This window comes from Chenopodium album, chromosome 21, assembly GCF_948465745.1.
Source record: "Chenopodium album chromosome 21, dcCheAlbu1.1, whole genome shotgun sequence".
Taxonomy (NCBI): Eukaryota; Viridiplantae; Streptophyta; class Magnoliopsida; order Caryophyllales; family Amaranthaceae; genus Chenopodium; species Chenopodium album.
In genome coordinates, this window is record NC_137854.1 from 35,356,634 (window position 1) to 35,368,782 (window position 12,149).

Genomic DNA, 12,149 nt, shown 5'->3' on the forward strand with positions numbered 1-12,149 from the left:
CCCAGGCCCCAAATGCAGGGGTAGCTACTAGCATATGTATATGATCCACATGTTAAATGGAACTAATTCTCTATTAACTAGAGTTGTGCTAGTAATTCCTGCCTACTCATAAAGCAACAAACAAGTCCTGCTCTCCTTCCCAACGCTGACCAGGACATTTAGCAGCATAAACTTCACATTATTCATCCACAAGATGTCTTATTCTGTTGCAAACAGTATAGCTTAACTTTTCTTATTAGAAAAATTAAAATTTCTTGCAATCCCAATTAATCTAGTTGTCTCTTTAAGTATCACTACAACTAAGAATATGACACTTCATCTTAAATAAAATCAGTAAATTGGTTCTAATCAGGAAGAGTCACTTCTAAGTTATAATCAGTAATTCAGCTACTGCATATGAGAAAAAAAAAAATACAAAAACAAAATAGATTTTCATTAGCATCATCAATTTCAATCATCAAATTTCAATCTTAGTCCATAATCACACTTAGGTGAAGTAGAAATAGGTAACAAATAATGGAGGTGGATCATCTGAAATAAAGAAGAATGAGAAGTACTTTAAGCGTTCATCTCATGGATCCACACAAGAATTTTTTTCAAAAAAGTGAAGTTAAGTGCCTATGCTAGATTATTAATTTATTTTTGAGTGGAAGCTATGCTAGACTATAAGTGGAAACACCAACAACAGCTACAAGCCTTGACATGATCCAATCGAAATACAAAACCACCAACAGTGTTCTGTAATGAAAGTATTGAGATCAGGCAACATCATCATGGATCAAGGAAACATTGCTACATAACGAGGACAAGCGAAAAGAAAGGAGATTACATGAGATGGTGTCATAATTAAAGAGGGTTAAATCCTAGCAAGTAATAATGTCAGCTTAAGCACTATAAATATCCATAACATTCTCTGTCATTATTGCATGGTTGATTGGTTTCTGCAAATAGTTATGCATCATAACGTTGCAAATTTTAGATAGGTGATGGTAAAAATGCAATAAAGTCAATATCTATTTATTTTCATCTTTGTAAAACTACATTTTTATTGGTAAGGCCATAAACCATACAACATCTTCACTCAACCATTTTTCTGACTAAGGCCATTAACGGATTAACCTGAATTCCATCTTCACTCAACAGCTTCCAAAACTCGCGGTTTCTTGCTCTCCATATATGATACACAGCAGCAGTGAAGACAGCTAGAAAAATATGTTTCTTGACTTTTACAGCTTTATATCTTCTACTCCATTTATTCAAAACAATAGGCACACAATTAAGGCCATTAACCTGAATTCCTTGTTACCAACCCACTCAGCATCGTGCTTGTGAATAATGCAACTATAGTCACATCTGAAAAATAAATGATGAGTCCTTTCTTCCAGTTGCCCACAAAACATACATAGCTCATCCTCATAAACTCCCACCTGCTGGAGTTTCACCTTATCAAGAGCCCCACATATTAAGCAATAAAAGTGTTCTTTGGAACACTAAATCTATTTCAAACCCAGGTACAATAGAATATGGTTTCCCACATGTGCCCCGCTGATTTCAAAAACCCGTCTTTAATTCTATCCCTCACCTCGCACATACTCTTCCACACCCATTGAATTTTTTTCCATCAAAAGAGCAGATGAAGTATAAATTATGAAGTACGTAGTAGTATTTATCTCCTTACCTAACCCAAATTTTATTTCCTTATGTATAATATAAAGCTAACACTTAACACACCATTGCACTACACAAAAACAGTGATAGTAGTTGCCAGAGTTAAAAAAAGAAATTTAAGGATGCAGAATAAGTTAATAGTTGCATCTTCCTGATTCTCAACAATAGACTAAGCCATGAATATAAGTATGACACAAACAAAGCAACCATGAGATTCTCATTTCTGAACAAACACAGTCATACATGATACGAAAACCAAATTAAACAAGTTGGATAAAATATACAACCATCCTCTAAAGCTGTAAACTTGGTAAGAGACAAGTCCTTATCTCAAAGTTATATGGTTGTACCTCCACAAGAATGCGATGGTGATATGATCAAGATTGTTCATTGGATGGGCGTGGAATCCGGAAATCATTTCGTAGACCTTCGTCAAGGAATCGCATGATTCTAGATACAAGGAACAAAAGATAGTGATTAGTGACACTCCAATATAATAAGAATCATTCATGAATACTAAGAATCATTCATAAATACTAAGAATCATTAATACTTTAGCTTTGTAACTCTAGATATCCAAATTTCTATGCAAGGTTGTTTAATTGGGATTTTGTAATAGACTAACCTACAGAGGGGCATAGTCTTTAGTTTAAGTATAATATAGAGAGACAGGAGGATAGGAAAGAGTAGGCAAACATTTGTATTGGGGAAACCTTAGAGAGTTATGGCCTAACCCATTGCTTGAGAGTAATAGCCTCAAGCTAATAGCCTCAAGCTATTAAACCTATCATTTGTAACCCTTTGTGCTATTGTCATTATTTTATCTTGAAGAATGTTTTTAAAATATCAAATTTCTATTAATGCAGAGTACAAAACTAAGGATATAAATGGTCAAAAGTGATTGTGAAAATGCAAGTGTACTATTGTAGACACCCATTTGTGTCTCCCCAAAACCAAACCCAGTGATGAATGCCTTTCACGTTGTACTATTATCGAATTAGGTGAAAGTGATTTGAAAGCCGAGTGTTGCGGTTTAGTTTTAATTAAATTCTTTTCTCTCTTATTTTGAAAATGACTTTATTTATTTGAAAATAGCCGAACCAGTTTAGTTTGGTCCATAATTAAGGTCCAATAATAGTGTAGATGGATGGGGCTCGAAGAGACCTTTCCAACGATATATTATAAGCCCAATTCCGATGAATAATGAGGAAGTTATGGCCAAAATACTAAACTGGGCCTGGTTAATTATTTTAATACGGCCCAATGATCTAGAGGAGGACCCAATGTTAATTATTATTCCTAAAATTATTAGAATTAATTATAGTTTTCTAGAAGTTTCTAGACAACTCTTTTTAATTCTAATATTGTTAGATTTAATAATTAATTATCTTTAAAAGATTTTTATTTGGAATAAAATATTGTTTTGTTATCTTAAAAATATGTATTTTATCTTCTGTACGGATTCCGTAGATCAATTTGATTAAAGATCGGATTCCGCGTGAAAAAAAACGCGCTAATACAGGCTGTCGCCAAACGACAAGTCTGTCGCCACGCGACAGACCCTGTCGCCTCGCGACAGAGTTAATTCCTGGCGACAGCGTAGAGTTTTATTCCTTATCAAATTCTATGATTTTCCGGACTATTTTCATTATAAATAGCGTCTGAATCCCTGTTTTCAGAATCATCCATCACTATCAATTCTCATCCTTAATTCTCTCAATTCTCTCTTGAGCAATATATGCTTTCTTTCTCCCTCTCTTTCTAAACTAGTTTTTCAAATACAATATTCCGCATTCACAAGATTTAGAGTCTCTTAGCCAAGTTCGAAGTTGTCTTCGCCCTGGACGTGCAAGGTTTGATATTTTCTGAGGGTTTGGTCCAAAACTAGTCTAAACTTTATTTAATTTGATTTCAATTTAATTCTTTAATTATTCTTTGTTTATTTTCATTGAAGTTTACTAACTTGTGTATTTTGTTATTAGAAAGAGGTACGAGGCTTCAAAGTATGTAATCTTATTACTCCCTCTCAATGTAGAAAGCATGTTTATTATTGTTTAATTCCTAGTATCATGTTAGGATGTTATTTTATGCTTTCTAGTATCATGTTTAGGGTGCCTTTATTATTTCAATATCATGTTAGTACCATGTTAGGTTAAAGCTTCGATCTTTAATGTTTAGTAACATGCTAGGATTGGTTATTAATCTTGTTAGTATCATGCCTAGGATCTTGCTATTATTTTCAAGCTTTATTATGCCTTATCATGTTATTATCATCATTATTGTTATTTGTTTATTCTTATGTTGCTTGATATATTATTATTGTTATTGTTTGATCACACCTTTTATGATTGTTAAAGGGAATTTGTACTTGAAATCACGCTTAATAAGATAATTAATAATTTGGTTTAGGCTAATGTGATTTTAACTCAAGTGATCGCCAATAATAGTCTTATTTGTGCATTAATATTCAACCAACATAGATAAACAGGGTAGGTTTAACATAATGTTTGTATGTTATTCGAAAAGCGCACATGAATACGAGCAGAACAAAGTAGAGGCCTATTTTATAGGGCGGGTCCTTTCTTTTGTAGATTGGATTCGTACCCTCATCCCCGGACCCTGTTTGGTTCAAGACCTTATGGAGTAGTTGACGGTCCTTTGGATTGTCTTTTGGGTTTACAAGTTCCTAAAACTTGTTGGCGACTCTTTTTGCTCTTTGTCTTTCCCTTTGGAACGCCACCGTACTTTAGTGTATGATCACAGTGGGGTTCAAGTTTGGGGTTATCGTAATGCTTGAAATATTCCCTACAACTATGTTACCATTATTCCATAATGGAGAAACTATGAGTACATGTCAAAGCCAAAATTTCATAAGCAAGTAAGCAACAAGGATTCAGCTTTTTTTTCACCTCCTTACTAAGCAAAAACTTAGTCAAATTTAGCAAAGTCAAAGTTTATAAAAATATTTAGTGTAAAATTTAACAATAGAAATGTTCAGCAAAAGTGCATTGGGTTGAACAAAAATAGTTCAACTCATCAAAAATATCTTCAATTCAGTAAAAGATAATTACTTAGCAAATATTTCCCGAGGAAAACAAACATAAATAACAAAGGGAAGGGTTGACCAAAAATTTGAAGGTATACCTCTCAGTTTTCCTCATTAACAACTTCCGCATTTTAGTGCTTCTGTTTTGCAGTTGTTGTGTACCCTTGCGTATATATTCTGCATCTTTGAGCATTAGAAGGTTCTCCGAGCATACATATGCTTTCCAAAGTCTATGAAGACCAGGAGGTTGAATATGTGTAATCTCCAAAGTTTCCAAGTCCAAAGAAGCAACATTAGCTTTGGTAAGAATCACAAACAATTCCTTTTTACTCTTTGAGAAAGAAAGAGGCCTCAAATCATTATAATTCCCTTGTTTCGCAACCATACACAATTTAGTCCAAGAATCAGGAACACCGTACTCCTTCATAATCCATACTTCACAATAACACCAATAATTGTACATTAGACACAAGCATGCATCAACCACTCCTATGTGAGCACGCATACGCGATTCCTCTTCTGTATGATAGTCAGGCAGTGGCACGGAGCTAAAAGTTTCATCATTGAGATTGAAGCCAACCAAAGGGAGGGGCTCCCTATGATCATCTTCAGTTGACCAATGCAGAATCCCATTAAGCAAGATAGAATAACCCAAATGGCTGTCAAAATAATATGGAACATCATGAGCCCCCCGCTTCCAAGAATCCTCCTTCAAGCTATAAACCATCACCTGACTCTTGAAAGAGCCCGACCCATCATCCACAACACATTGATGAATCCTCACACACTTGTAATCCTCAGACGCGTGATCATACCCAAACCCAAGAAGACCGTGAAATGGATCTCCATCGACTTTCTGAAAGGTGGATAATACTGGCAAATATGGAAGGGTTTTGTGGGTTTGTGTGGTGGGGTTAAACAAGAAGGCGGTGTAGGGATACGAATGCATAGAGAAACAAAGCAACCCGCGGCTTGATCCCACAATATAAAGACCCCCATATACTAGATTCTTCAAAGGGTAATTCAACTTAGTTGGATTATCAAATTTGTCGAAATCACATATATAAACAGCAGGGTTCGTGACAATTATATGCAGATTGGATTGTTCAACATGACGGTTGATAAAATCAGAAGAATTAATTATATTATACCATAATTTGCACACATTTGAAGCGCAACAAAGATTTTGCCGGCAATCTAAGCAGAATATCAGTAATCACTTCCACAGGAATGGATGACATTGTAACCTAGGTTGCAAATTGAATTGGGTAACTTTTTTTTTTTTTTTTTTTTTCTATTGATGATTTGAATAAGATAGATAACCCAATGATTAGGGGAAATTGGAAATTGCCCAAAAATCATACGACTGAATATTGAGTAGGGTAAAAATCAACCAAATTGAGTAGGAATTCATGATTTAGAATAAGGGATAGAGATTACCAAAAATGCTAATGATTAGAAGCTAGAAATTCCGGCAACTATTCTGGTCGTCAACAAACAGAGAGACGCTGTAGAAATATCATATTTGTATCATTGTATTGTTGTATGATGACTGATTTCAGAGGAAAAAACAGTGTAGCAATTAGAGCATCTCCAATGGTTCAATTATAAAGACTTGATTGCAATTTAGTGATTTTAGTGATTTTACCCACACAGTCTTACGATTTTTTGACCATTGATAAGCATAATACTCCCTCCGCTCGACCGCTCATAATACTTGATACAGTTATCATTTCTGTCCATCTTAGAGTATGTTTTTATCAAGGCGATAAAGTTCCCTCGGTTTATTTGTTTATTTTTGTTTATCTCAAAAGTTACTACCGTATTGAATTAGGCCTATACCCTACGCACAGTCACCTTTGTTGTATTTGTTTTACATATATGGCTATATATTGATATGCAAAAAATTCCATAATAGATTTCAGCTAGCTGAAACTAAAATTAAATGAATACTTCGTATTAATTTTCTAAGAACAGAGCCTTTAACAAGGAAAGACGATCAAATTTTCAAAGAACAAAGTTTTTGTCAAAGGAAAGTTGATCAAACTTAATCTTAGGGGCTTACTTGAATTTTCACTTGTACAAAAAATAGGGAGTGAAAACGGGAAGAGTAGAGGTGATCTTAAGCCAGTCAAACTAAAACTTTTGGATCAACATAGCTCAAGGCCAATTGGGACTTGTCTGTGTAAGTTAACTAAGTTTCAGGACAAAATTAGGACAGGCAAAAAAAAAAAAAAAAAAAAAAAAAAAAAAAACCTGAAACGCGGCTTAACCATATGAAACCCTCTTCTGATCAAATCAAGCCACCTCATTCCCACAAATAATGGACATAGCTAGGGCATATGACATTCATGACATAATACAATATACTGTCTTTACTTTGGTCAAATGCTAAGATTGATGCATTTGCAACATGCTTTCAGTAAAAGTAGATTAATCCAAAAGGCCAGTAAAGTTCAAACATGCACTCCAAAATACTGGATACATGAGAAGATGAAACTTCTGAAGATGACAAAGAGACAGCTTAAAATTATCTCACAAGGGTTCCATTCATAACTTCAACATACGATGATAAACAGTTGTGAAACAAATGAAGTCTTAATCATACCTAGAATCAGCAAAACATCCCCACAAAAATCAATCTGAGGAGCTGAAAAGGATATCAGAAATATAATTACGTTGTTCCAGACTAGGGCACCATCTTTAGATAAGGTCAACTAAACAGATTTCATTACAAGCTAAGAGCTCATCTAAACCCAGGAGTTTTTATGCATAGCCAGGCACACTAGAAGATTCAAATGTTGCATCAAAAACCGGCAGCAGCCGTACATGTTGAAGGGGCTGTAACTTATCCAGATTGCCATTGCTTGATAGAATTCTCACCAAACTATCATCCAGATTCATCTTTTGATTTCTGTTACACAAAGGACAGAAATATAAATGTAAAATCTTTATGTTCTTTAAAGACAGTACACATACACTGTGTTGATAAACAGAATCTCTTTCCTTATAATCTATATAACCTAACAAAATAACAACTTAACAAGTACAACAATAGTGCATGACTTCAGAATCCACAAGATTAAAAGCATAACGGAAGTTTTACGCTTCCATTTTCTTTTCCTCTCTTTGTGTATTTCCTTCTAGTTACTCACTTCCTAAGAATTTGACAAGGTCCCTGATAAGAAACAATGAGCAACATGATGGCCAAAGCAGAATGAGTATTAGTAAGTGGGTTCGTCTCTTGGGAATGTATAAGAAATCATATAACCATGCTGGTTGTAAGTTTGTAACAACCATGACATGATCATTAATCACAGTAGATTCATCTTCTTAGAGAGGACGGAGTGTGAAAAAAAATTAAAACCAGGTCCCACAATTATAGGCGTAAAAACTTCACACAGAATCTCAAAGCAGACCCACGAGTCCTATAACTTTGGTATTAAATTGGGTACTGTCATTTTCAATTCAGTACCCTTAAGGCCTTAACTATGATCAATTAGTGATATTATTGAACGACACTAATAAGATTTCATTGCATTTCAAAAGTATAGGGCCAATAGATAATTTAAGTTAATAGAACCTGAATAAGGAAAGAGATTACAAGAGAAACTGTGGCCACTGGAGACATAAGAGTTGGTACAAAGATTCATAAGTGCTAAAAACCTATTATCAGCAACTAATGGCAGCTTACACATTGGATTTTATGATTTAACATGCTCTTCTTTAGAATTGCTAAGATTGATCAGTGCATTTACTATATTTTTTCTTAAAAAAAAAATAAAAATAAAAACAAAACACTAGTAGAAAATTACAATTCCCCACCGGTTCAAAACCCCCCTAAGCCACCGGTTTTGAACCGCTGAGCATTTGGGGGGTGGCAATACTCCCTTGAAAAGCCACCGGTTCAAAACCGGTGGCAAAAACAAGTATTGCCACCGATTAACCGGTGGCAATAAGCTTACCGCGTTTTTTTAAAGGGGCTATTGCCACCGGTTCTTGTTCAGAACCGGTGCCCTTAATGGCCAAAAAAAAAAAAAAAATGTTTTTCCACTTAAATTGATATATATACACTCATATATATATATATATATATATTTATATATTATATAAACTTACATTTTTCATCAAAAAATGCTGTAATATTACAATCTATTGTTATATTACAATTTATTGTTATGTATATATATACATAATATACTCAAAAGTCAAAATTATTGCTCTCAACAATGAGCTTTTCTAAAATAATATCACCCTTCTGCAGCCATATTACTAATTACCAAAATCTTGAAATTATTGCTGTCATCCAAGTGCACTTCTGCCAGCATCTCCAAAGTCTCATCAGCTTTCGGCTGCACTACTTGGGGAACCTCAAGATGAGTACTATTTTCCACGGATTTCTGGAGAAAACAAGGAATAAATTTGTTTGAAGTAAGCTTACCAAATGAGAAGGTAGCAAATATGAAAAAAAGGGCAGGTCATAAAGGAAAATGGATAAAGAGAAGAAATGGAGGTTTGAAGGAGTAACTACCAGGCACTTAAAACTACTACTCTCAACTATCTGCTTTTCAGCCGATTTCAGCAAAGTCTTGTCGGCTTTTTGTTGCACTGCTAGGGAAGCCTCAAGCCGAGAGTTACTCTCCGAGGATTTCTAAAGAAAATTTGACAAAGTCTCATCAAATAAGTACCACAATAATGAATTATTATATGATTGTTCCGAAAAAACAAATAATTAGAAATATGAACAATAAATTACACCTATTCAAGAGAAATCCATGACATATACACAGGTATCCTCCATAAACCTTTATCGTGTTTCAATGATGTACTCCCAGCTCATTGTTATTGAAGGCATTCATTTTGCTTAAACCACCTTAACTGTAATGCATAATAACAAAGAATCAATCACAACACCAGAATACAAAAATATTAAAATCAAAAGTTAATTGATTTTATGAAAATGAAGAAAGAAGACAACCAAAGAAAAAAAAAAGCGACAAGAAAGATACTTACCAGTCCAATGACAAACAAATTATGGTACACCATGTATCAATGCCGGTTGTGAGTACCCCACTTTCTTCAGTTTTAGGAAGTGGGTACTCAACTTTGTTTTTTAATCAAGTGGTTACAAAAAATAAAGTTCAGTGCCCAATTCCTAAAAAATCAGAAAGTTGAGTACCTATTTACTATGTTAACTCCATCAATGCCTCATACAGCCTAGTCACACATTTTAAAATACCAACAAGTGAGAAAATTAGAACACAAGACAGAAAAATGGGGAGAGAAAGGTTAAACATAATCTTATTTAATGACCAGTTTTTACATTGCATAATGGAATAACAATGGAAATCCACCATTCCACCTAATACTCACATGTTTTGACCACAGCTTGATCCTCTATTAATTCCACTTAGTACCTAAAAAAATTCAGTTATAAAATCATCAACATGAGAAAATTCATTATCAACACAAAGCGATACACCTCAGGAAACCCCCGATATGAACGAGCAACTACTTTGACCCATATAGACATCAGTGTGCAGTACTTAAGATCTTATGTAGCCATGAATTTCAAGTTTATTCTTTTTAAGCATACAAATAAACTATACTACCCTCTGTTCCACAAAAGCTTTCAATTTCTAATTTGTAAGATCGACATCAGAAGTTTCCAAGGAACATTGAATAAGAAAGAGGGTTCAGCCTTAACTCTATGACAGGAAAATAAAACAAAGTTCCAGGCCATACAATAATTGAAACTTGAAGCCATCACTGAAACTTCAAACATAACCCTTAAACAAAACCCAAACTGGTATAAGCAATCCATTCACATACTAGTGTTCAGGATGCACATATTCATTTCATTTCGCAAATCACAGTAGTACAAAGTGGGTTCTAATCACAAACCACACATCTATATCTATAGGCCATAGCTACTATCAATCATCAGCTCTCTACAATAACAAGTTCGTCACTAAATCAGTACAACTAAAGTTCAACCGTGAAAAAGTTTGGATAAGAAAACTGTAGAAAACTTGCAGAGATCAGCATCGTCTGTTTTGTCACGTAACAGGATTAGCCTATCTGTTAAAGCTCTCTCCGGTCTCAGTATCAATGAGACTTAGAACTTAGAAGCCCTTGATGCACTCAAGTTCCCACAAATATCCATTGTTATAGCTAACAAGAAGATTTTCAAAACATATAATATCCATAAATGCCTTGATCTTTTAACAGCTTTAAGACTGTAACTGAGCCCCAATATACAAATAGATAAAATTAAGAACTAGTGTACTCCATAGTGTTCTTTCAAAGACAGAATTACTGGCTGAAAACCAGAGCTCAAAGGAACAACAAGAACATTGCTCAAACCAATCAAATTTTCCAAAAAATCAATAACTAAATCAAATTTCATCAACAATTCCAGAGACTATTAAATGTTCAATATTTTTAGAAAAGATTACCAGAAACTTCGAAAGCAGTAGCGCCACTGATTTCAGCAGAAATCACCTCAACCGTCTCACGAACTGTCAACGAATGTCCAGATGCAGATTTATCACTACAAAAACAACCATTTCATCAACAAAACCAAACAAAAATCACTCAAAAATCGCAGAAAATTCAAAAAAAAAAAAACCAAATAATCGATTAAAATAGAACTGACAATTGAGGAGCACAAACGTGGACATCAAAGCAACCAATACGAACAAGCGCATAAACAAGAGCAACAAGACCAGGCGACCCAAAATTACGAGAAAAAAATAAAACCCATTAAACAAGAATTAAACATCAAGGAGTACCTCATCTCAATTGAGCCTGATTCGCATTAAGGAGTAACTCAGTACCTCACCCTTCAATCGCAATCCTCTACAAATTAGCACAAAACTAATCAATAAATCGGCAAAAATTGAAATTAAAACATCAAGTTACAGAATACGAAAAAAAAGCAGGATTAATTGTGAAATTTCACAAAAACTGAATGAAAAAGGAGATAAATTGCATAAATTGAATGAAAATTGTTTCGCAATACCCTAGCAATCGGCGGAGTTGCTTACGGCGCAGTTATGGAGAAGGAGATCGAAGGAGAGAGAAAAGGAAAGGGAAAGCGGCAGTGGATAAGGGATCTGACCGGCAGTGGGAGTTTGAGGAGAGAGAAGCAGAGAGAAGGAGGGAGGCGATGCATGAGTAGATCAGAGAATGAGAGAGGAGAGAGGAGAGAGAAGATGAAGAAGCTAGGGTTTAGAAGTGCAATGAAGAGAACAAAAAAAAGTTAAGAGGCGCGTTTTTTATTATTTTTCATAAAGCCACCGGTTGAACCGGTGGGATTAATATTTTCCCCACCGGTTCGGTTTGAACCGGTGGCAATACTCTTCCCTCAAAATCCCGCCCATTTTTCTCCTTTTTTTCCCCACCGGTTTTTGAAAACCGGTGGCCAATGCTC

The 12,149-nt window shown here is 34.7% G+C and overlaps 1 protein-coding gene and 1 long non-coding RNA gene across 2 annotated transcripts; both read right to left on the reverse strand.

Annotated features, from left to right (window-relative positions):
* Positions 1 to 1,996: 1,996 nt before the first annotated feature.
* Positions 1,997 to 5,979, reverse strand: LOC145602957 (F-box protein CPR1-like). The gene is made up of 2 exons (XM_081659095.1): positions 4,813 to 5,979; positions 1,997 to 2,118 (listed from the first exon to the last, which is right to left on the reverse strand). Exons 1-2 carry the CDS (start codon positions 5,661 to 5,663, stop codon positions 2,046 to 2,048), a joined length of 924 nt encoding a protein of 307 aa, XP_081515221.1. The 5' UTR covers positions 5,664 to 5,979; the 3' UTR covers positions 1,997 to 2,045.
* Positions 5,980 to 8,773: 2,794 nt separating this feature from the next.
* On the reverse strand, positions 8,774 to 11,944 carry LOC145602432 (uncharacterized). Its single transcript, XR_014104552.1, has 8 exons — positions 11,739 to 11,944; positions 11,509 to 11,575; positions 11,173 to 11,267; positions 10,088 to 10,131; positions 9,728 to 9,931; positions 9,473 to 9,592; positions 9,246 to 9,365; positions 8,774 to 9,114 (listed from the first exon to the last, which is right to left on the reverse strand). It is a non-coding gene; the product is annotated as an uncharacterized LOC145602432 (long non-coding RNA).
* Positions 11,945 to 12,149: the final 205 nt, after the last annotated feature.